Raw genomic sequence first — 23,945 nt, 5'->3', positions numbered from 1 at the left:
TATCTGTTTCAATATCGCTAACATTTTATTGACATCAATACATATATAATGTCACATTCACATGGAGTTGTGTTTGCTGGAGTCGTAGAAAAATAAGTCAAATCTCATAAATTAAGAAAAAAAAAAAAAAGTTTTCACAGAAAACTTTGATACATATTATAAAGTTAAGGACAGATCAGCCGGACTTTTTTTTTTTTTTTGTCTCTGCACATTCACACTATTGCTCCGAAAACGTACAGAAAGTCTGTCGGCTTCACGTTCACGTAGCACCTTTCAAAAAGAAATGACTTGGTGGTATCGGTTCCAACGTGCTACAACGTAAAAAAGGCAGCCGAGTTCGTCCGCCAAGTCGGGTCTTAAAGGGCCAGCAGCGTGGGCGAGTTGAGCGAGTCGGACGACTGCTCGTCGTTGCCGCCGCTCGCGCGCCTGCGCGCCGTCCCGCAGCCGGGGAAGGCGTCGGCTTCGGGGAAGGTGAACGCGAAAGAGGAGGCCGACGGCGTGCAGGCGACCACGGGCGTGACCAGCGGCGGCTCGAAGTCGCCGCTGGTCACCGACGGCCGCAGCTGCTCCCAGTCGTGAGCGCCGCACAGCGAGGCGGAGAGGTCCACCTCGGGGACCGAGCGCTCCATCTCGGTGTCGGTCAGCAGGTCCAGGGACTCCTCCAACACGGAGGCGTCCAGCTCGCTCAGTTTCACCGCGCCGGCGGAAAAGAGAGAGAGGCGAGAGCGGGCCGGGGAGGCGGACGTCGCCGGGAAGTCCGAGTCCAGCTGGGAGGGCACTTTGCAGATGGGCCGGTGGGCCGCCAGGATGAACTCCAGACGCTCCTTCTCCTTCAGGAGCTCGGCGATGTCGTTCTGGAGGCTGGACTTCTCGTCCTCCAGCTGATCCGTTTCCTGATCGGACAAAAGGAGGAGCCGTGAGCGAAGTGCCGGGGAGCTGACGCGCTGCGAAGCGAAAGCGCCAGCGAAAGCGCGAGCGGTGCCTCGACTTGAGAGAGTTTCGGTCGGTCGCGACTAAGCTCGGAATCCGACAGAGTCTCGAGTCATGGGCCACAACCGGGACCAGATATGGGGCCAATACCGGCCATATTTCGAGCCATCGCGTACCAGACAATACTTCAAAATAAAATCAGCTAAGTCCTACTTGCCCGCAACAGCCACCTCTTCATGTTGCGTGTCAAAAGTACGCAGGCTATTTGGACCGGTATCCGTCGGAAACGACCGAACCTTTTGCCCGCTGAATTCAAAAAAAGAAAATAAGAGCAATGAACCGGTTTTACCAAGAGGAATTTGTGCATATTGCAGCCCCGGCGCGCTGGTTGGGTTCTTTCTTAAAGGGGCGTGGCTAACGTCAGATTCCCTCCTTGTGAGTGTCCTCGTTTTGTGTTTGGAGCCAAAAGGTGTTCTGCAAATAACGCAGAACCGGCTACGCGATTCCTTCGTATTGCTCACTAAATGGCTCAAAGCCCATCCAAACCTCACTCGGAACGCATAAAAAAAAAAAATAGAAATTGACGACTTGTGATTTAAAAAAAAAAAAAAAAAAACCCTCTCGAGTCAAGGTAAGATTTCGGTTGTGCGGGAGAACTCACAGCTTGGAGAGTGTCGGTCAGCTCCCGCCTCCTGTTGCGGCATTTGGCGGCCGCTTGCTTGTTTCTCTCCCTGCGAATTTTCCTCTTTGCTTCCTCCTCAGGTGAAACCTGAGAGAAATCAAAGCAAACGTTAACTCTCGCGTCAAACGACGAGGACCGACCGGCAGACGAAATCTGTTCATTCACCTGCTCAGTCCTGCCTCTCTTGGCGGCCACGTGAGGTCGGGACGGCGCCGAGACCTTCGGGGGGTAGCCCGAGGGGCGCGCCCGCTGAGAGGGGGCCACCGAGGACACCAGCGGCCGGACCATCCACTGCAGGTCGGGGCTGGCCGAGATGGCCGTCACCGTGGGGACGAAGGCGGCGCTCGTGCTCGTCAGCTCCGTGAAATCCTGCCACAGCGAAAAAAAAAAAAAAAAAAACGTCAGCACGATTCTGGGAGAGAGATGCTTACAATTCCTGTACGTTGGACCCGTGACCCTCGTGAGGATAAGCGGCTCAGGTCATTCATACATTGCCGGCGTTATCATCGCAGCGCTTCCGAAAATTTGGTAAGCCGCTTTCAGATTTTGCACTTGGAACAAATCAACGTGAAATAATTCAATTTACTGTGCGTGAAGGCCACGTGCAAGTTGATCGACAAACTTGTTCAAAACCCTGATTCGTGATTCCGTTCAAGTGTATTGATCTGAAGTTATACGCGCGCACACAACACAACACAAGTGAACTCGGGCCCCAATTCTTCTGTTTAGCGCAACAATTAAGACATTTGAATGAAGTCAACTGATTCCAAAGATTCTTCAGTGGAGCGACGCAAACGCCCCCAATCGCGCACCAAGTGGCCGCACGCAAGTCTCATTTCATCTGGATTCAGCAAAAACCGTACCTGCGATTGCGGAGAGCCCATGCTGGAGCAGGAGCCGGCCGGGGACGGGTGGTAGTAGCCCAGGTTGCCGGCGCTGTCCGCGGCCGGGGACGCGGTGCTGCACCGGGACGAGGCGTCGCAGTCCGGGTTGAACACGTTGAACATCATCGCCGCAGCACTGAAGAAGGAAGAGCCGGAAAAGGAAGGGGAAAAAAAAAAACTGAGCAAATCCCTCCGTTAGAGGCTTGAAGTTGTTTTAATTCTCCTCCTCTTGGCCTTTTCCCCTCTTTTTGTTGTAAAAACCACAACAACAACAAAAGAGCCAAGTTCCAAATTCTTGGGAAGGTCCCGTAAGTCCGCGAGGCGACCGAGAGCGAATTGTCTTGCGCTTCTGCTGGTGGCCATTTTATAGCCTGAGAGCGGGCCGCTTCAATGACGTCGACGAGGGCGGGGGGTGAGGGGGGACACACCGAGGGGGCAAAGGGAAGGAACCCGGAAGAACGCGCCGAGCTATTGGAGCGCGCGACGTCTCCAAATGGACGCGACGTTGAAAATAGCCGCGAGTCGACGCGACCCTTTTCCCACGGTTGCGCCACAAAGTCGACATTTTAGCATTGGCGTCCCTACCGCTTCGGAGCAAATGGAAGATTCCGCTCCGGGATCCCCACTACGTCAGTTCCCATATATGGCGCATCCTGTGAAAGTGGGCGGGGCCTGCTGGTAAATCCGGGAGCCGGTCGGCGTCACATTACGTAAGACAACAAACTCTCCAAAGTCGCAAAGATAACGCGCGGCACAAAAAAAAAAAAAAAAGCAAAAGTACGCCGTGGCAAAGCTAACATTGCGCGCGCTTGTGTTGACTTTTCAACTTTTCATTCCCAAATATGGACCTGGTGACCCGCTTGAATCAAACTGCGTTAGAAAGACGTCAAGATTCGCGGCTTTAGAGAAGAGACAATCACAATACATCCTGATTGGTTCAATGTTTGTCCGAGACAATCCGGCCACTGTTTTTGGTATTTTTTTTTAATTCATATTAAAAAATAATATAAAAAAAAAAATGAGCAACAAATTGTTTGTGTGAACGTGGCTAATTGAATTGGGCATTTAACTCAGTGTTTGTTTGCAAAACTTCGACATTTTGAATTTGACGTTGCATCGGCAGACCAGCTGTCAGGAGTTCCCTGTTCGAATCTCATCACAACACACCCAAATGTCGCCGCTGGAAATGCCTTTGAGTCGTAAAAGGTGTCAAGTTACAAGAGGACAAACAAAGGAGTCCAAGGGCCCGGGGCGGTGCTCGTACCTTTCTGTCAATTGTCGCGGGCGCGGCCGTGTCGCAACAGGACGCGCCTGTGCGTGCGGACCGCACTGTACTTTTCCAGCCCGGTACCGCTCGACAAAAGGTGTTCCCCGGCCGAGGAAGGGAATCCTCTCGCCTCTCGGCTTTCGAGCTGCATCACAACCGGTCAAAGGGGGGGGGGGGGGGGGGAGGAGAAATCATATTTTCATTCATCAGCATTGTTAGTGGCTGTACAAATACAACCAGAGATTTGAAAACTTTTGGCATTCTAATGGTAGTTTTTATTTATTTACCTGTAGAATTAACACGAGTAATAAATTACGTGTATCTTATTGAATTGGTTGAGATTGTTCTGATTTATTCTAGAAGTACTGACAAATTAATGCAAATCGTGGGGGGAAAAAAAACAAAAACATTTTTGAGTAGTTCTTTTCTGGACACTCAAAAACACGACAGGGATCATAATTGCTAAATATAAGGAAAGAGAAGATCATCTTATCATCTTGCTTATTTTGCGTGTTTGTAGGCATGACGTGTGTCTTGTACGAATATGAAAAAACAAGTACAAACATAAAAAGTTGCCAGGGGCCAAAAGACAAAGAAGAAAAGATTTGGCACGATTGATGCGCGTTTCACGTAAACGTTCGTCGTCGATGTTGTTGTTGTTATTGTTGTTGCATATTCCTGGTAGCCATGGCGACACTCCACCCCTTCGCGTCAGTGACGCGCGCCTCTCGTCTTGCGACCAAGATTGTTTATGTAAATATGAGTTATCGCTCCGCAAGAAAAAAGACAAAACGAGAGAAGCAGACTCCCGAGGCGGCTTTGTGACGTCACCGCGAAGCTTCCAGAAAGACGGGCGGAGTGAGACGTCTCGCGTGAAATTTCCGTCCGTGTTCCGAGGCTGCAAACTGACACCGGTGCGGGCGACCTGAGCGCGCCATCTTGCGGTCTGCGGCCGCCTCGCGAGCTTCCGTGACAACGCGGCCGATCTCGCGTTTGGTTTCAATCACCTCACGACGTTTTCAGGCTACGCTGCCTTTGCGGGGTGAACTTTGAACCCCCCCCCTGGCTCAAGCGGACCACCGAGTGATGTGCCAGTAAATACCCCCGTCCCCCTCCTCCCTCGCCAGGCAGAGGGGGCAGTGGCTGCCGGGAAGCCCCCCCCCCCCGCCTCTCCGTTCTGTTCTATGCACAATGACCCCCTCCCACAATGGGCTCGTGATGTCATCAGCAGTCTAAAAACAGCTCGTAGATTTCACATCAGGCAAGTCAGGGGAACACTCTTGCAGATGCGGGGGGAGGGGGGGGGGTCGCAGGTGGGGACAGGAAGGAAGCCGGTGAGGAAGGAAGGAAAGGGGGAAAAAAAAGTGTGGTAGAAAAGAAAGGAAGGGAGGAAAGGAGGGCAAGAAGGACAATGGAAGGAACAACACGGAGAGGGAAGGTGGCAAGGAAACAAGGACATTAGGAAGCTCGAGTGGCCCCCACCAGCTGACGTCTGGCCTGAGGAGTTGAGGGTGTGGTGGGCGTGGCTTCAGAGAATCCCCCCCCACCCCCCCCCCCCCACAATGACTCGATTTTGGATAGCCCGATTTTATACACGTGATTTTTTTTCCCTTCCATTCATCCATTTTCTGATCTGCTCATCCTCACAAGGGTCGCAGGAGTGCCGGAGCCTATCCCAGCTGTCATTGGGCAGGAGGCGGGGGCGCACCCTGAACTGATTGCCGGCCAATTGCAGGGCACATACAAACAAACGACCAATCACAATCATACCTGGAGGGGCAATTTAGAGTCTCCAATGAATGCACGTTTCTGGGATGGGGGAGGAAACCGCAATGCCCGTCCGGAGAGGTGCAAATTCCACAGAGGAGGGGGCCGGGATTCGAACCCCAGACCTCATAACTGTGAGGCCAGCGCGCCACAGCTGATTTTTTTCCTAATCATTCAAATGTGGCAGGACTGTTCACAAGTCTACTAATTTGAACTTTAATGCGTTTTATTGTCATTTGTATTTTTTACATGTATACTAAACATTTTTCCACGTTACATTGTGATTGTCTTCTTTTAATAATAAGGGACACAGATGTCAGGTGCCCCCCCCCCCTCATGTGCGCCCGTTTGCCGGAAGTACCGTATATGGTGCGATGTGTCCATACTGCCCCCCCTCCACACACACTTTTTGTTTTTGTTTGGGGGGGGGGGACTGGAGCTCCATTTTTTTTTTTTTTTTACACGGTGGGCCGTAAATGACAAGACAGACTTATTGGATTCTGTAGCTTTCGTGAAAAGAATTGCATAATAATGCAACGAGCACGTGACATCGCCGCGTCGGGCAGCGGTGCGAAAATGACGATTGGACAAAAATGAAAATGTCGTTGCGAAACGAAACAAGGTGCACGGATCACGTTGCAATGAGGCAGAACGTGCCTGCCTGCGTGCGTGCGCGCGTGCATGCGTGACGCGGTTCATTCATGCCGGGGCGTCGTCGTCGCGCGCTGGCGGGGGGGCAAGACGAGCCTCCTTCTGCTTCCGCAAAAAAAAAAACACGTTTGAGTCGAGTTCGTCGTTCGTCGCATTTGCGTTCTACGTCGACGTCGTCCAAAGACAGCGGCGCGGCGTTTTGTTGCAGACCCCCCCTCCACCGAATGGTTCGCTCCCTTACGTTTCATTCATAAAAATGCAGCCGAGTACAAAAATCGGTCCCCCCTCACCGACTCGCTGCAGATCAGCAGTGAAGCTTTCCTGCTCTCTTCTTAGCGTTTTTTTTTTTTTTTCCTGTTTCCCAAGGGGAGACACACAGATAGTTTTTGCCATTTGCAGATTAAAACAATATCATGCACCCGGATTATTCGTCACGATCGCCTGGCGGGGACACCCTCGGGCGCAGCCTGCAGCCTCCGTCACCGGCGGATGACAACCAAGAGGTCAACAAAACAAACAAAGTGAATCCGTCACGTAATTGTATGGGAATTGCCACATAATGCGATTCTCTCCCCCACCCCCCACCCGCAGGACGCGGACAGCGGCGCTTCGGATTGTCTCGTCCCCACGGCGGGCGGCATCTCGCCGGCGGCTCGGAAGCGCCCGCTGGAGCCGAGCGCGGTGGCCGAAGCCGCCGCCGCCTCCAGGAAACCGCAGAAGGACAAGGTAGAGGTGGGAGACCAAGCGCAAACGCGAGGAAACCCGAACGGTGATGTTCTGCTGCTGTGTGGGGTTCGCCACGTTGATGCGTGCGTGCGTGCGTGATGCCAACCTGCTGACGTTTGCACGCCGCGTTCATTTCCAAGAATCCATTTGCTGCTGTCATGTAGGTACACGGTAATACTGTAATAACAACAAAGATCAAATAATGTAAAAGTACTCAGGCTTTGATATCATACATTACAAAAAAATCTGTTTCGAATGGTCGCAGGCACGCAGAACATCGTCGTCGACCAATCGCGGAGCGCACGCAATTTCCGGCCTTCACTTAAAACACTAAAATGTTTTGCGATGCGGGAGAACGCCAGAGAACAGCACGCCAGTCCAGTCGTGATGCGAGCCGCTGACGCTCACAAGGGTTGCGGGAGTCCCGGAGCCTATCCCGGAGGCGGGTTATACTTACAACTGGTCGCCAGCCAATCGAAGGGCACGTGAAGACAGACGACAGTCGCACTCACAATAACATCAACGGGGTAATTTTGAGTCTACTGGCGGTACCCGTTCGAAGCGCACTGCTCACTTTTCCTGTTGACTGTTTTGACGCTGAACTCCAAGTTGAACTTTTGGGGTGCATCCCACGTTTGAGTTTGCGTCCTTTCCATTTGGCTTTCGTGTGCACATCCGCAGCATTGCAAAGACGACGACGACGGGAGGCAGATCCGGCGGGAGAGGAACAAAATCGCTGCAGCGAAATGCCGGAACAGGCGGCGGCAGCTGACCGACGCCCTGCAAGCTGTACGTGGAGAGGGGAAAAAAAAAAAAGAAAAGAAAAAAAAAAGTTGTCCCGCTTCAAAGAGCGCACGAGCATTGCCCATTTTTGTTCCCCCACATCAGGAAACCGACCAACTGGAAGACGAGAAGTCGAGCCTCCGGTCGGAGATCGACGAGCTCCTGAAGGAGAAGGAGCGACTGGAGCGGGTTCTGTCCTCCTGCAAAATGGAGGAAGAGGAAGAGCGGGACGTCGCAATGGCGTCACCTGAAAGCGACAACGAGGACCCCCGCGTCCCGGCCGCGGCCATTTGCGGCAACTCCAACGTCCTGCTGCGCTCCAGAGGCGACGACGACGAGACCCCGGCGGACCCCGAGGACGACCCGGTCCCGGAGACGCCCTTCGTGCCCGACGTCGGAGACCTGAGCGAGCCGCTGCGCCTGCCCGACCGGGAAACCTCGCGCAGGTCGGTGGCCGACGACCTCCCGTGCCTGAGCGCGCCTCCCGGCGGCGACTTCCGCACCCGCGCCGTCTTCTCCTTCGGCCTGGACGACGCCGACGGGGGCGGCCCGGAAGACGGTCTGGACTCCCCGACGCTCCTCACACTGTGAACTTCAGAAAAAAAGTTACGCAATGAGCAACTTGTTTCTCGGGAAGTGAAATGTTCCATATGCAGCGACTTTATATTTAAAAAAAAAAGTTTTACTGAGCGATGGGCGAGTACCGATACCAGGTTTCTGTATCGGAGCGATGCTGGCCTTAATTTAAGGTGAAGGCTAGCGGTACCACCCACTGGCATTTACAGCAAAAAAACAAACGACGACATTGTCTTCCTCGCCAGTAGCTGGCGCCACGCCGCGGCACTTCAACACGATGGTAAATCGGTGTGGCTGCTCGCAGACGCGTGAGAATCAGAATTACTGTTAACTGAAGTCTGAAGTATCAAAAAGTACTCGTCGTATCGATGAGCACTCAAGAGCGATACTGGAAACGGCCTGGGAAAAAAAAAAAAAAAGTGATCCGGAATATCAAATATTCCTTTGCGCCTTTTTTCACTCACAGTTCTCCCCAAAAGAGGCCCAGCGTGTTTGTTTCAACCGGTTGATTCAATTCAACCGTGTGTGTTTGAACGGCAAAATGTTCAACAGCTAAAGTTAGTTCATGTGCTCGTGTGAAATGCCATAGACAGGCTAAAAGAAAGGAGCATCTATGCAAAGGTAATTACGACGCGTGAAACACAACATTGGGCGTCTTACGCAAACGTATCCGACGAAACTTGTTTTCACTGGTTAATGTCGAAAGGGGGTGGGGCCAGGTGGAAGTGGAGGCTCTCAACCTGAAGGTGATAAAAAGTTTTCTGACACTTCTCAAACATCTGAGAGCGAAAAGACACTTAAAGCAATTTGTTCTCATGCCGTTTTCGACACATTCAAACGTTCCATAACCGACGACGTGTCCGTTTATGAAAAACGATGAGTCCAGATCGACTCTAATCCTGTATCATTTACAATAGATATATGTATAAATGTATGGTCAGAAGCCATGGAAAAGATTTGCTGCGTTATCGTGGGCGTGAAAGCATTCTCGTTTCTTTTTGTGCGCCGTGGTGTAAACGTCCGAAGCGCCGTTGACAACTTTTTATGGAAGTGCTGAAGAATTTGCCCTTTTTTTGGGGAGGGGGGGGGGGGGGGAGGGGGGTACCCCGCCCAAAACACGCATGCAAATCCCTTCTTATTCCGGTCGTGTCCCTTCAATGTACTTTTGGTTGCCGTAGACAATCTTGTGATGTAAAAAATACAACAAAAAAAAAGGGGGTAGCAGGGTTACTTCCGACTGCTAACGGGTTAACATTTCACACGTAACGTGTGTATCGTGCCGTGTAATGTCACATTTTTTTCATGTGGATGTCACCAGGACATATTTTATGACATAGTTTATTTTTTCATGTGTGAGAACTACCGGCCGGAAGAGGAAAGTAATAAAAAGCGACATTTCAACATGACGTCGTCGTCCACTCGGTTCTTGCGCCCGTCACGATACGTCAATGGCACAGAGGGATTAAAGTCCGGACAGTGTTTGTCGTACATCGCTCGTTGATTTCGCACACATTCATAGGTGTAGGAAACAAAACACAAAAACTTAAAACATGTTTAGATTAAATACAGCATGTACACGTATCCTGTATATTTGTGTATCCTTATAAGGTCTGAGGATTTATTTTGAATGAAGTCGTTTGTGGAAGAAGTAAAACAAAAATGCAGCAAAAATGTGCATTTTAACTTTTTTTTTTTTTTTTTTACAAAAATTAATAGTCAACAAAAACGGTTAATTATTATCTTGTATATAAAATCGCATGAACATAGCTATTTTTATACAAGTATTTAATGAATGACAAATGTCAGGTAAATGGTTTACATATTGACAATAACTCCATTAATTCATCATTTAATGGGGGACATGAGTACAAAATACTAAATGAATTATTACCTTTGAATTTTAATGAAAAGCCATCACGTTGGAAGTCCTGCAAAGGAAATACTTGCCGCGTTAGCTAAAAATAATAATCATTTTCAAAAAAAGCGTTTCTGGGGGAGACCGAGTTCATGAGTTAGTCGTTGCTATTTCCGTGGTCCGTAAAGGCAACACGTGACTACGCAGCTGTCTCGAGACGTCACGTCCGCTGACTAAATATGGGGGGGAGGGGGCGTGTCGTCAAAGCGCTGTTTTGTTTCTATGGCGACGGCTGTGTCCTCTTCGCCGCCTGAGGAAAAACGGAGCGTTCTCGTTCTCTTTTTCTTTTAATTAAGCTAAACGTTAACAACAAAAGAACGCGCGAGTTTCGACGACTATTTCCCGTAAGAACTCGCCAAAGTTTGGAAGTTTGTTAGGTTAAAAAAAAAAAAAAAAAAAAAGAAAGCGAAAAGGGTGCGTTCAGGGTGGCTGTGAACGGAGCTGAGCTCTGAGGAACGTAGTACCTTTTAGACACGTTAGGGGGCGCTGCAATCTTTGCCGTGTCCCATCGACCCTCACGGGCCACAATTTGTGTGCAGTACTGTCATCAAAATCCTACTAGCACACAATTGCAAACGGGTACAACATAACACAGGGCTTGAGTAGACAGAGTGAGCGCTTTGGCGCCGCCGATTAAAAACTCCCACAGCGGTTCTCAAAGTGCGGTAGGCGGGCTCCCAATAACGTGCACCCAAAAGTTTTTTTTTTTTTTAAATCCAGCACATTTGCACAAGTACAATTCAGTTCTACTTATCTTTGAGGTACATTTGGATTAATTTTACAAATATTTTCATTTAGATCAAATTTGCATGTAACTGTGATGATTTCATTGAAACATTTGTCCGTGTCCCCAAATTGACGTTCAAAAGGATGCAACAGTTGGCTGCTGCATTTGAGCGTCGCTCCTCGTTGGGGCGCTAACGGGGGGAAGACGCCCGTCCGACCTCCCGCTTCCCGTTTCCCACTTTTAGCCGCGACAACGGGGAGAGTTCGTCAGCGGCGACGCCGTCTGACTCGCTTGCTATGCTAGGCTCCGTTTAACGCCGTGTAAATCCCCCCCCGGCCTGCGGAGCCCAAAATAAAAAATGAACATAAAAGCAGGCAGCTGTCGGGGCCACAAACATCACAACATGAGCAAACGAGACACGCAAACGCAGATGTTTTGTTCCGATGACTCGGTTGGGGGGGGGGGGGGAGGTCGATTCAGTACGTAGGTCAAAGGTCGGCGTGCAAATCCCAAAAGTCGCCACGTTACGACCGGGGAGGAGGCTGTTTGGAATCGACCAATCACATTCAAATGCATGTTGGACGGCAGTCAGTACGTGTGTACGCTGAAAGTTCTGCTGTTCTAGTGGGCTTTCCTTGGCACGTTTTGCTCCAACTTGGAACGAACTCTTCGTGATCGCCTCCACTTTGGCTTCGGCCGAAGAAAGACGACTGACCAGTTTGCCGTTTGCGGCAAAAGTTCCTTTTTGGTTTCCACGCGTGCCTTTTCGCAAAGCGCATCCCGGCCGGGACGCTTTTCGGGCTAAGCCAAGGCTTTCCGTCTCGCAACCCTCGCGCACCGTCCGGACATACGAAGACGACGCTCGGCCGTTTTCTTCTGGCTTTGCGGCCAATTTTGAGGGTCGTCTTACTTCTCACGATGATTTATTTTGCGCTCGTTGTTTGAGATGAGACAGCGGTGGCTTTTCCGACAGGGGTGTGTTGACTTTTGACATCCGCCGGAGGCGGCAGGACAACATTGCCACGCGGAAACTTTTAAGCGGCTATCTGGAAGCCATTTTCAGTCCTGTTCATTTCTTCAGTTGGATTTTCATTGCAAACGGACGCTTGAGTAAATGAATTGAACGACACCAAAGTGGGGTTTTTTTTTTTTTGTCCCTACGTGCCCTGCGATTGGCTGGAGACGGGCCCAAAGATAGCCCGGATAGGCCGCTTTGAGAAATCACGCACATCAAAAAGCGCTGAACTGCATTTTGGAGAAAGGCTGCAAGATCATCAAAGTGCAGCACGGTCAAATATTGTCCAGATGGAAAAGCAGCCATGAAAATTTGAATTTTGGATGAAAAAGGCAAATGTACAGATGTTCTCGTTTTGTTTTGGGAATTTCCCTCAAAATGGACGAAGTGCCACGCGAAGGTGCCGACCGTGACCCCCCCCCCCGGACTCGTAAATAATCTGGGGACTTCCCGTTGTGCCCTCCGCACTTATGAAATATATGAAAACTTACGCGTCGGGCAGCCGTCTCAGACGATTCCGAAAAGGAGAAGAAGAAGAAGGAAGGAAGGAAATTAAAACGGGACGCCCGCTTTCTGGTGTCTGCGCCGCGGCGGAGCCCGAGGAATGAGTCAGGGCCTGATCGGATCGGACCGGACTGGACGGCGTCTGCCGAGTCGGGAATTTCCCGAAGAGCCGACGTCGCGTCCTTCTGCAAGAAAACATAGAAGCAAAATCAGCGGCGGGTCGGCAAATGGACGAAATGCGTTTATGATTGGGGGGGTTTTCAAAAGAAAATCAGCGAAAATGCAATTCAAAATACCAAAATTAGGAACAAAAATACCATCTATAATTCAAGTGTACTACACAATACAAGAAAAGAATTCCCAATCAAGTGCACAAAACTTGCTGATTTTGGGCTGCAGCGAACAGCGAGAGATGTTGGCACGACTCCCGCCAGCCACTCGTCACGGCACGTTCGAAATCCAAAGTCTTGAGACCGCGTCGCCATCCGAGCACCAGAGAGTCAAAATGGCCGACAACGTGGATTTTCCCTCTCTCGGGCTCATCTGGGAAGATTTTGGACCAGGTTCACCCCCCAAAATGCACTTTCTCTTCGGAAAGGCCGATTGCGGCAGCTGCAGAGCGCCTCGTTGTTGTGGCTACGAAAAGCCCCCCCAGCCCCCCGACACAAGCGGACATCTTTGTGCACTTGAACCGTGCAGTCGCCAGATGAATTAGCACCCATTTTTTTTTTTTTTCCCCAGGTTGTACATCGCGGACGTAGCCGAGCGACACTTCGCTTGACGTTGTGCCGGCGGGTCCGACCCGTGTCAAAGGCGTGAGAAAAATTGGCTCCATTTTGCATTTTGCAAGCCTCGATCAAATGACTTGTCGATTTTTGGAATCATGGAAATTGGGCAGGGTTGTTAACAACATTCTCCCACGCGACAGGACTTATTTTCACTTTCCATCAAAAACAAACGTGATCCTCTGAACATTTAACAACATTTTTGGACTGATTTATGCAAGCGCCGAACATCGATGGTACGGAAGCGCCGTCTCGGTCGCTTTTCAGCGGAATTGCCGCCTTTGAAATGTGTCCTGCCACACGTCTATGTTTGGAGCCGCCGCCGTGACGTACACACTGAAGCCCCCCCCCCCCCCCCCCCCCACAGATGCCAGACATAAATCACAGCAGAACCAAATTAGAATGTTAAAAAAAAAGGAACAGAGTGGGGTATTTTTGGGGGTGGGTTTGGGGGGGGGGCAGGAATAACCACGGTGGCATGCTGTGGGTGGAACAATTGACCATAGATGCAAAATTGATGATAAAAATATGACTGAAGAAGAGAAGACGATCCAATGAAATGATGCACACAAGTGTCTGAAATAGGAAGGAAAAAAAAAAAAAAAATCAAACTTCCCCAACTCCTGTTTTACATCTTTGGAAAAGGTGACACTGCTCATCCTCACTATTGGCTCAAAAAGCTCTCATGTCCAAATATGTTTTGTTTTTTTTTCAATAATATTGAACTGTACCCAGGCGGTCTGTTGATTCTTTGCATTATTAACCAAAATAAAGTGGTGAAAAGAGCTTGAGCGCACATGTCCGAGTCGTCCTGAACGCTTGAAAGTGTCTGACGGTCACCTTTGCCCCCCCCCCAAAAAAAAAACAAAAAAAAAAAACGAGCGACTGAAGAAAATGTGAGTTGCTTAAAAAAAAAAAAAAAGTCCTTGCGGAAAAAGTGCATCCCGCGGTATGTCTTTTCGTTCGGATGACATGCTGTTACCGAGACTCAACACTTGAGGTCGGAAGAGGCGTGAAAAGTTGCGCGGGGGAATTTTCTGGAACTTTCTGGACGCGGGCGGTCAACCAAGGTGGGGGACACAGTCCTGGACAACGTCGGGACTCAAGATCAATACCAAGAAAGATGGCGGGCGCTTTTTGCCTCAAGAGCCAAATGCCGTCGCCAGATTTATGCTGGAAAAAACATAATTTGGTGCTGAAAGGCACGCGGGGAGGGGGGCAAAGCAGGGGTCAAACAAAGCAAATCAGCAGCCAGCTCATCAACAAATACAGAAGCGACCAATAAAAAAGCCAAACGTTTCATTTGCAATCAGAAATAAGAGCAAAAATACATTCGTGGGGTTAATATGTCAAAGTACGACGAATACAAAAAAAAAAGGTTCATCAACGTCCTCATGGCTCAGCGCTAAGAGTTGCTCAATAAAATGTTTTTTTTTTTTTTTCACCTCTTCGATGAATGATGCCACTGGCCCTTGGCCCATTTTGGAAAGGCGAACTTTATCGGCTCCACTTGGACTTTTCAAGGTTTCCTCCGCCAAAAAGGATTTGCGCATCCACACTTTGGAAATTCAGGTGACAAAAAGGGAAGAGGCGGGAAGGCTTGAAATTGGTGCACAACCTGGAAAAAGATTCCGAGAGTTTAGAAAATGCAGAGGACACTGGCAGCATGTTGTCTTTTGCTCACCAACACGAAAGACAGGCAGCGCTAACATAAGAAAGAAAACAGAATCAAGACGTACTGAGAATAGTGATCCAAACAAAACAATAAGACGTAGCGATGGATGTAAAAAACATATGACGAAAAAAGAAAAAAGAAGACACTTTGTATTTTCTGCTCTTGGTCGTCTGCGGGCCACCTGCGTCTGCGCATGCGCTCGGAGGCTTTGTGGATGTTTTGGGTTGCTAGGGGGCGTGTCTCGGGGGCCTTGACGTCACGCAGGCTTACGTGTGCGGCAGCCACTTCCGCATTCCGGAGCTCTCCCGGAGCGGGCCCACTACTTAAGCGGGCTGATGCAACCACTCGGGCTAGTCCCCGCAGTCGCCGCCGAGTCCTGGAAAAAAAACAAACACCAAACAAAACAACGACGACGAGAAAAATCCTGGCTCGCCTTGTCCGCGTTTCCTCCCCCCCCCCAATTTTTGTTTGGGCGCACAACAGGTAAGCGCGCGACCCGCCACCTTGTGTCGTTGCTTCTGCGGGGTTTTTTTTTCTTTGTATTAATTTGACGGCTTGTCCAGTTGTTAGCTGACGCATAACGTACATTGTTGACATGTGTACTTTTCTGTGAAATAATGGCCGCCGCTCGGCCATGTGCTCTTGTGTGCTTTTACGACGAGTAAACTTTCCTCCGTTCCACGGTCGTCACAACGACGGCTGCTGCTGCTTCGCACGCCCCCACAGCAAATAAACTCGTTCTCAGCTTGGGTTCGATTTTCATTTGGACTTGACTTTTATTTAGTGAAATGTGCTAAACACCGCGCGCGCGCATAAATGTGTTATAGCGCAGTTACGTAACGCCAACACGTCGGAGGATGACGGCTAGCTAACTTCCTTCGCTAGTCCACACATGGCTCACTTTACAAGCGTTTTAAGATCGGAACCGAGCCATTTGCAATATTGCAATGCAGCAGCCACAGAGACGGATGGAGCCTGGCCGCCGTTCCGCGTGCTTTCTTTCTTTCTTTCTTTCTTTGATTTGCGTTGATGCCGTGGCTCAGTTTCCCATCCTGGCAAATTCACGTTTAATGTTTGTGCGCTCATCGTTTTAAACAGCCCGGCGGAATATGTAAGACGATCAGAAAAAACACATTTTCAACGGGGTTCAAAGTCAACTCGACCACCTCAGCACAGCGCAATCGTTGACCAATAAGGAAACTCTCGAGAGGCCCCCCACTCCTGTCATACTTTCATGCAAATTGCCAAGAGTTCATATGCCGCAAACGCTACTTTCACTGAGCACAAGTGCACGACAAAACTGAGTAGAATGACAAACATTTCTGACGGCTACGTTGGGCGTGAATGCTCACCTTAATTTCATTTTTTCCCCCTCCAGTGTGCGAACGCAGTTGCACCATTGACAGAAGAAGTTCCCTCTGAGTAAGTATTTTGCATCTACGAATGTTTCGTGTGACCAAAGCTGGCACTTTTGAACTCTGGTCCCCAACACAAGAGTCAGTCGGTTAGCAAAGTCAAACTCAAATTGGGGAAGTAAGAAAGTTCTTTTTGGAAAGTTTGAGCTCAACGACCTGCACGTTGTTGAGGCCCGTCGTCTGCCCCGAGGGCCCCGAATAGGAAAGGCCAACGGCGGAACGTCCGCCGCCAGGCGTGCGACCCGCAGCTTTAAAGGTTCAACGTTTTCCAAATTCGCGACCGGACGGCTCTCCGGCTGCTACGCGCCACGCGGGGTCGGCGCCGTTACGTGACGCACAAACTCCCCTTTGTGTGGTTTTGCGCGTCCCGAGTCCCCCTTGGGCAAATCCCTAGGGTACAAAAAACCAAAAAGGTGCTGCCGAAGAAAGGCTGACGGGCAGCTGGAGGCTGGACGTGGGCGCGCGTGGTTTATTTTAAGTAGAAATGCCTTCCAGCGCGTCTGTGGGGAGCTGGAATTGCCGGGGCTGCACCGCAGTGCACAGACTGCAGACGCATTGCAGGCGAGTCAGCCAACTATGCAACGGCCGGCTCGTGATACTAACGGGACTGTTGAGAGCTGCGCCCCCCTCCCCCCCCAATATTTGCTGCTGCTGCTGAGCGTATCACATTATCAGTGTGGCATTGTTGGCCCTGTAAAGCTTTCCACATGTTCTGTCAAGACGTGCGCTTTTCCTTCTCGGTGTATAAAAACCTTCACGGTGGCCCTCTGGAGCCAAGAAAATGGACGGTCTGCCGGACAGATGATGACGCGTAGGACTTAATTCTCAAACGCCATTCCAAGCCTCGACAAGCGCGTTACGTAATCCCAAACGGCTTTTTTTTTTTTTTTTTTTTTTTTTTTGTTGCCAATATCATATTGTCTGGGATCGCGTAGCAGATTTGTCACGGGTGCGGAGTGCTGCGCGTTTTCGTCTGCCGTCATTTAATCCACATCTGGTCCCGAGACTCATCTCAATTCACGTCGCGTTGGACGGGGGGGGAAAGGAACGTTTTAAATCAAGCGAGACCACCCAGGACGGCGGGGGTCGAGCCGGCGAGCTCGTCGGAACGTCTCTCCGTGGACTGACCGCGTGTTCTTTCGGAACCTTCGCGGCCGAACATCCGCACGGGGAGGGAATGACTGCCGCCGTTATTAGCGCAAGTTTTTCTTTTTTGAAGGATTGCTCGTGGCGAGGTTTAGTCATCTGGTGCTTTCTAAAAGCGGCAGCCGCTCCGAGCCAAGTCGAGACTCGAAAGGTGGAATGAAGCGCTTTCCAAAGTTCTGCCAAAAAGCTCCGGCGCCCTCGCCGCGCGTCGGGCCCGATCTCCGCAGCCGCGTCCCGTTTGTCCTGCCGCTCCGACGAGAGCGCTCAGGAATGTCAGGCCCGTCGTATATTTGGGCTACTCTTCCTGTCCTCGAGACAAATTCCCCAATTTCCGCGGAGGATTGCGGAAGGCTGGAAGTCGGCACGCCAACGACGACGGCCGAGACCTTGGCCCGAGATCGGAACGGAGCCCGCCTCGGCCCCGGCGCCGCGTTTCGTCAGGGCCAAATGTTGGTGTGTGGCCTGACGAGACTCTCTCCATTTGTACGCTGGCTGATTTCATTTCGGAAAGTTGATGCGCTCGTACAAAGAGAGCCCGGGAGCCCCCCGAATGCAAACTTGGCCGACAAAGTTTCACACGTGGAAAATGCGCCCAGTACAAAGCAGAACTGGCAGAACGAGCAGACGCTCGTCTACGAGCCGACGTGAGGTCAAGGTCAACGTTGTTAGCTAGTTGGCTTTAGCATGCGCTGCACTTTCGGTCCCAATACTTTTGGAGCTGAACCTGGTCAGGGCGACACCGACCCAAACGAGAGGCCTTTGAAAGTACCCCCCCCAACTCCCCACCCCACCTTGACCCGTCCCATTGGTCGTGGCTGTGGATAATGGGGGCGGAGTGGGGGTCCGCCCGTCGTCCCGCCGGCGATTGGGAAGGAATTCCGCAGCACTGCTAATTGTTCTCAGGAATGCCTCAGGAAACGGAGCTGGCGGCGGGATTTAAGATGTCCATACAGGACGGCGCGTATGTGCTGGTGTGGAAAAGCCGCATTGGTTTTGGGCCACGGCCAGGAATGACATTGAGCGGGCTCCTATATTTCACAGCTAATGCATGAATTTCTTGGCCCCGCCCACGCCAGCCAGCGCTGGCCTGTGTGGGTGTCTTTGTTTGAGGCTCGCGCGCCCCCACGCACGGCCGCAAAAGCGCAGTAACGGCGTTGCGTCATCAAAACGTCGAGCGCTAATCCTCGCCGGCGAGAGGAAATATCCGTCTTTCAGCTTCAAGTTGTTGATGCGTGCGTTTTGCCTGCGCTGGCACACGTCGTGAAGATCTTCTCGTCTTTTTGGAAGTATGCGCCGCACTCGAAGGGGGATTTTGTTCCGAGTCTCGTGTGGCTGCTTGAAAGGCGAACAGAGGAAATGTGAAACACGAACGAAAACAAACCGAAAGGTCGCCACGCAGCGTTTACGGAATGATTTGAAGACGTTACGATGACTTCTAGAACGGCGCATAAATCATTTCTGCCAATTGGCAGCAATCTCGCCTGACTCGTCGTCGTCGACAAACTGGCACAAAAACACTTTTGACCTGCTGCAGTGTTTGTAAACATTTCTCTTTGATCAGCTGCAGTCGGGCTTTCGTGGTCTTTGGGTTCCGTAGTCGCGTAGGATGGAAAAAGTCGTTCCGCATGAGCTCATCCTCCCGTGCGTTGATTTATATTTCCGCACGTACACCAAAATAAGATGATGGCAAAGAGTCGCGCGATTCTGAGTTTTGGCCACGCGTACGGTCGTGCGGCAGAAGCTCGACTTTCTTTCCGGCGTCGAGTTTGGAAAAACCGACAGCAGTAAACCATGAAGATTGGTAGCTTTGCACTTCATTAAGTTGAATTTTGAAAATACAGAACTTTTTTTTACGGCTTGTCCCGTTAGGGGTCTCCGCGGCGCGTCATCGCAGATGAGAGAGTTTCTCTTGACTTGCCCCTTTCGGGGTCGGTCGCCACAGCGTGTCATCTCAGATATACGGTTGGCACAATTTTTTTTACGCCGGATGCCCTTCCTGACGCGACCCTTCTCAGGGAGTGGAGGCCCCAGCGGGATACGAACCCACAACCCCTGCTTTACCAAACCAGTGCTCTAACCACAGAGCTACGGGGCCTCGCAGATAAACGCTCATATTTGTCCGGCACATTTTTTTTTTACACCTGACGCAATCATATTTATTTTGAAAATAATTGCTGAAAATGTTCAAAAGACAGAACTATTTTTAGCGCGGCCAAAACGGCACCCGATGACGCACTTTACAGTCTGGCATGAATCGGCCAACTTGCACTTGAGCGACTTTGTTTGCATTTGTGGTTATCTCGTGCAGTTAGCTAGCTAGCGCTGCTTGCACCCCGAAAACGAGCATGTTCCCTTGAGCCGGGCAGATGGCGCGTTCGCTCCAGAGTGCCCCGTTGTCACCTTTGAGTGGAGGTGCGTGACGCCGAGGGATGGGGGCGGGGTTTCGGGCCGGTCTCGTCGTCGCAGAGCAAACGCAAATTATGTGCAGGAATATGAACGATTCTAAATGGACTAGCCTCCATTTTTTTCCAAGTTGTAGCAGTTGCATCGCTTTCATTTAGCGCAGACTACTCATTTTATATGCCAATTTTTTTTTTTTGTGACTGATTTGGCAGGGTTGTTAACCTTTCTTTGTGGTGTGTCAATTTCACAAGCCATTTATTTTGACCTTTAACCTTTCCCCAGAGTGCTCAGTTTCTCGGGCGGCATTTCCGTCAGACGTTTGTCAAGTCGTGATGAACTCGGCGGTCGGGTCGGCGCGCGGATTCATTCATTCGACCCGTTTTCTAGTAGCCCTCACCTCCCTCTTCCTCCGCTGCCACATGAGCTTGCCCCCCCCCCCCCCCCCCCCCTCCCCGGGGTCTGCCTCGGCGTGAAATGAAAAGTCCTTGGCGGCCCCCCGTCCTTGCGTTTCACGGAGGGACAATTTTGTCTGAGCGAGATCTTTACCAGAGCCGTCTTGTTCTTTTCCTCTCCGGCAAAAACAACAGACGGCTGCCAAGTGCCGTGTAAATGGGACTCACACATGAAGTGAGTGAGTGAGGGAGAGAGAGAGAGAGAGAGAGAGAAGCCCCCCCCCCAAAAAAAAAAAAAGAGGAGGAGGAAGGGGGGGGTGGTTGGAATTAAATAATGAAATGCCTCAACCGACGCCGGCTCTGCAGTAACTCGCCCCGGGGGCGAATAAATCACGCGGGCTTGACGACGCGGGAAAAGTTCCACTGAAAAGTGAAACTACGCGAGCGCGTCCGTGCAAAGACGATGCACTTACACATACGGCGGACATTTCTTCCGACTACACTCAATTTCTCCTTTTTGCTTGCAGTCCCAACTGTAAAAACACTCCCCCCCCCCCCCCCGCAGCCCATATTGCAGGGGTGGAGTACATTAGAGTTGCGTTACATAACCTTCCTCTGTGGCTTTTGTAATGTATCACGCCTTATAGTGCGGCGGGGGGGGGGGGGGGGGAGTACCCGGTATAACTTACCATCCATCCTGGACTGTCAGCTCGTGGGCCTGCAGCACAGTCAGCTGTTTGAGAGCGTTGCACAATGCCGCTCTTTGTTCCTTCCGTCTGAGAGGGGCTTTGTTGGGGGCTCTCGTCCAACCTGTCCGCCGCCGCCGCCGCCGAAGCGCTTGCCAAAAAGCTGAGGGGAGGACAATCGGGAATATAACTGGCAACGTCAAGTCCCACCGGTGGGCGTTGTGTGCCAATTTTGGAGTGTTAACAACATGAGATGCGATTCATCAACTGGAGGATTTATTATTATTATTATTATCATCATTTTTTGTTTTTTGCATTACAAGAAAGTGTGCTTGTGAGGTGCCGGTCTCGATGTTACCCACTTGTGCTCACCGTCGTCCAAGTTTGCCAATAATTATGATGATGATGATTTTTTTTTTTTTTTTTTTAAAGGGGAGGCCTGGCGAGCGCGTCGAGTTAGCGGCCAGGTGCAAACTGTTATTAATGTACTCGTTTATTTTGCGATTGAAAGTGCACCAGTTGCACTCGTCGATATGAAAGCGGCTAAAACTGCCAACTTTTTTTTTTTAGCTTAATGATTTGGGGCAAATAATAATAGTTAAAAGAAGAGCATAACCTGATCCTGTCTCTTCCTTCTCCCGACAGCGGCGGCGGCGGCGCCGGCGGCCGAGCGGGACATGATGCCGGGACAGATTCCGGACCCTTCGCTGGCGGCGGGCTCCCTGCCCTGCCTGGGCCCGCTGGCGGGCTTCTCGGCCACCACGCTGACCGACCAGCTGAAACTGGCCGACTTCCGCCAGCTGGGCGCCGTCTTCTCGCCGCTCCAATTCCTGGGCAGGCTGGGAAAGCGGCCGCTGGCCATCAAGACGGAGGTGAGGGGAAGAGAAAAAGGGGAAGCGGCGACGCAAGAGAGAGAGAGAGAGAGAGAGAAAGCGGCTTGCGCTAGCAGAACCTACAGTCGTCGTAATTAAGAAACAAAACGAGAAAAAAAAAAAACAAAAAAAAAGGGCTGTACAACTACAACTTTAGAAGCAACCGCAGCCGTACGTAAAACCATCAAAATATTTTCAGTCGCGTATCGAGTTGTTTTCAGTCTCGCGAGCAACGTCAACGTCGGAATCGCAAACTCGTACTCGCGCTGCGCTGCCAGCTGACGTCGGCGCGTAAACAAGTTGCACTTTTCAAACGGACGCATCGAGGGGGGCTGCCGTCGAGTCCTCCGTCGGGTCACAAGTTCATTTTAGCGCCGGCTTACGTCCTGTTGCCGTGGGGGACGGCGACGGTGCCCGCTCGTGGCGAAAACTGCGATTAGTGCCAACGGTTTGGAATAAAGGGCCGGAAGTAACGAGTTCTGCTAAAAGGCTGCAAATACGGCACGGCGGCAAAATAAAATACAAAGAAAGGAGATGGCGTGGCAAACGGATGAATTTGGATGCTCAGAAAAGGTTTAAGCGCGAAACTTGCGTTGCGTTCGCAGATGGACGAAGACGAAGAGAGGAGGAAACGAAGGCGAGAGAAAAACAAAGTGGCGGCGGCGCGTTGCCGAAACAAGAAGAAGGAACGAACTGACTTCCTTCAGAGGGTGAGTTCCGGACACGCAAGTCACATGAACGCAGCTGACCCGCTCCGTTTCCGTCGGGTCAGGAGTCAGAACGTCTGGAGGTGGTCAACTCGGACCTGAAGGCTCAGATCGAGGAGCTCCGCCTGGAGAGGCAGCAGCTGATGGTGATGCTCAACCTGCACCGGCCCACTTGCATCGTGAGGACCGACAGCGTCAAGACCCCCGACGGCGAGGCCGACCCCCTCCTGGAGCGGCTGCCCGCCGACGCCAAGTGAGGCCGGGACGGACGGCGAGCCCCCGGTGCCAAATTTCCCATTTCCGAAACGGACGCTTTTGGGCAGTATTGCCGCGTCGTTGCCGACACCTGCTGTGCCTCGTCACCCATGACCAGTTGCGCGTATGAAACGAAACAAAAGGGACCAACGGCATCCGGGAGGGGGCCGGGGGGGGGAACAAACCACAAATACTGTTGAGGGTTCTCCGACCCCCCCCACCACCACCACCACCACCACGGTGGTCCCGTCGCCTGCCATCACAGGTTTTGCTTCGTACGCCAGGCGAGTTTGCCACTTTTTTTCTTTTTTTTTCGGAAGGGCTCTCATCCGCCCCCCCGCCCGCCAACAACGGCAGTTTACCGGTTGATCCGACTCGTGGTGACGCTGGCGTCATGAAAAATAGCACATAACTCAAATGTTTACAGCCTTTTTTTGTCCATTTATTATTGTACTTGTTTTATACTGCTTTGTACACATTTATGCGTATGAAACGCCCGTCAATCACTTGATGTGATGATTAAAACTTCAACGTGTCTTCTGTCGTGTTGCGCTGTCAAACAGCTGTGAACCCTCTCTTGCCCCCCCCCCCCCCCCCCCCCTATTTTCAGCTGAGCAGTATTTCAATGTCTGGACATTTATCTGCCATGTATGATTCTGTTAGCCTGAGTAGATTAAAATCTATTTTCTAACGCCAGGCGTCAACGTTTCTCATTGAGAATCTTTCCAACTTTTCATCTGGCCTAATTATTGAAGTCATACTCGGACACCCCGCAGCACTTTTTCCGACCTCTCGCATTCTAAAATTTCCCGTCTGTGTACAAAACTACAAAGCCGGTCGAAAACAAACTGAAGGGGAAAGAAACCTTAGTCGGCCAAAGAAAGGAGAGCCGCGCTAGGATTTTCGATGGTGAGTGGCGCCCTCTGCTGGACCTTTGTGACAAATTTAGTTGCAAAGGCCGGGTCCATTTTCTAAGCCACCTATCCTCACAAGGGTCACGGCAGTGCCGGAGCCTCTCCTGGCTAACTTGGGGTGAAAGGCAGACCACACCCTGAACCGGTCGCCGGACAGTAGCAGGGCGCACAGTGACACCATCGCTGAGCGGGAATCGAACCGGCGTTCCTGGATTATTCGTACGTTGGCAGCCTTCAGAAAGTTCGCTCGCTTGGGCTCGAGGTCAGG

At 51.1% G+C, this 23,945-nt stretch overlaps 2 protein-coding genes across 3 annotated transcripts; one reads left to right on the top strand and one right to left on the bottom strand.

Annotated features, from left to right (window-relative positions):
• fosab (v-fos FBJ murine osteosarcoma viral oncogene homolog Ab) lies at window positions 1-15,263 on the bottom strand. 2 transcript variants are annotated; one of them, XM_061812885.1, is made up of 11 exons: window positions 15,158-15,263; window positions 14,658-14,830; window positions 12,415-12,612; window positions 10,158-10,194; window positions 7,805-8,282; window positions 7,482-7,694; window positions 7,014-7,084; window positions 3,761-3,908; window positions 2,476-2,632; window positions 1,592-1,981; window positions 1-893 (listed from the first exon to the last, which is right to left on the bottom strand). In XM_061812885.1, the coding sequence occupies exons 2-11, from the start codon at window positions 14,763-14,765 to the stop codon at window positions 357-359; spliced, it is 2,337 nt and encodes a 778-aa protein (XP_061668869.1). In that variant the 5' UTR covers window positions 14,766-14,830; window positions 15,158-15,263; the 3' UTR covers window positions 1-356. The 2 variants fall into 2 exon arrangements, with proteins under 2 accessions (XP_061668869.1, XP_061668868.1); XM_061812884.1 differs by lacking the exon at window positions 15,158-15,263 and adding an exon at window positions 14,952-15,087.
• jdp2b (Jun dimerization protein 2b) lies at window positions 15,223-23,299 on the top strand. Its single transcript, XM_061812886.1, has 4 exons — window positions 15,223-15,370; window positions 21,575-21,801; window positions 22,407-22,511; window positions 22,574-23,299. Exons 1-4 carry the CDS (start codon window positions 15,223-15,225, stop codon window positions 22,763-22,765), a joined length of 672 nt encoding a protein of 223 aa, XP_061668870.1. The 3' UTR covers window positions 22,766-23,299.
• Window positions 23,300-23,945: the final 646 nt, after the last annotated feature.

The sequence above is a fragment of the Syngnathoides biaculeatus genome, chromosome 23 (genome assembly GCF_019802595.1).
Source record: "Syngnathoides biaculeatus isolate LvHL_M chromosome 23, ASM1980259v1, whole genome shotgun sequence".
NCBI classification, from domain to species: Eukaryota; Metazoa; Chordata; class Actinopteri; order Syngnathiformes; family Syngnathidae; genus Syngnathoides; species Syngnathoides biaculeatus.
The sequence above is the reverse complement of the archived record's forward strand: the minus strand, read 5'-3'. Positions and strand labels throughout refer to the sequence as shown.

What these genes read in the sequence shown, in the direction of transcription:
- jdp2b (XM_061812886.1), top strand. Translation starts at nt 15,223, where the DNA reads ATGCAACCACTCGGGCTAGTCCCCGCAGTCGCCGCCGAGTCCTGGAAA. An exon ending in CGCTGGCCATCAAGACGGAG is followed by an intron (nt 21,802 to 22,406) that starts GTGAGGGGAAGA and finishes TTGCGTTCGCAG; the next exon opens with ATGGACGAAGACGAAGAGAG. An exon ending in GAACTGACTTCCTTCAGAGG is followed by an intron (nt 22,512 to 22,573) that starts GTGAGTTCCGGA and finishes CCGTCGGGTCAG; the next exon opens with GAGTCAGAACGTCTGGAGGT.
- fosab (XM_061812885.1), bottom strand. Translation starts at nt 14,765, where the DNA reads ATGCGCAAATCCTTTTTGGCGGAGGAAACCTTGAAAAGTCCAAGTGGA. An exon ending in CTTTTCATTAAAATTCAAAG is followed by an intron (nt 8,283 to 10,157) that starts GTAATAATTCAT and finishes TTTTTTCTGAAG; the next exon opens with TTCACAGTGTGAGGAGCGTC. An exon ending in TGGGCTCTCCGCAATCGCAG is followed by an intron (nt 1,982 to 2,475) that starts GTACGGTTTTTG and finishes TCGCTGTGGCAG; the next exon opens with GATTTCACGGAGCTGACGAG.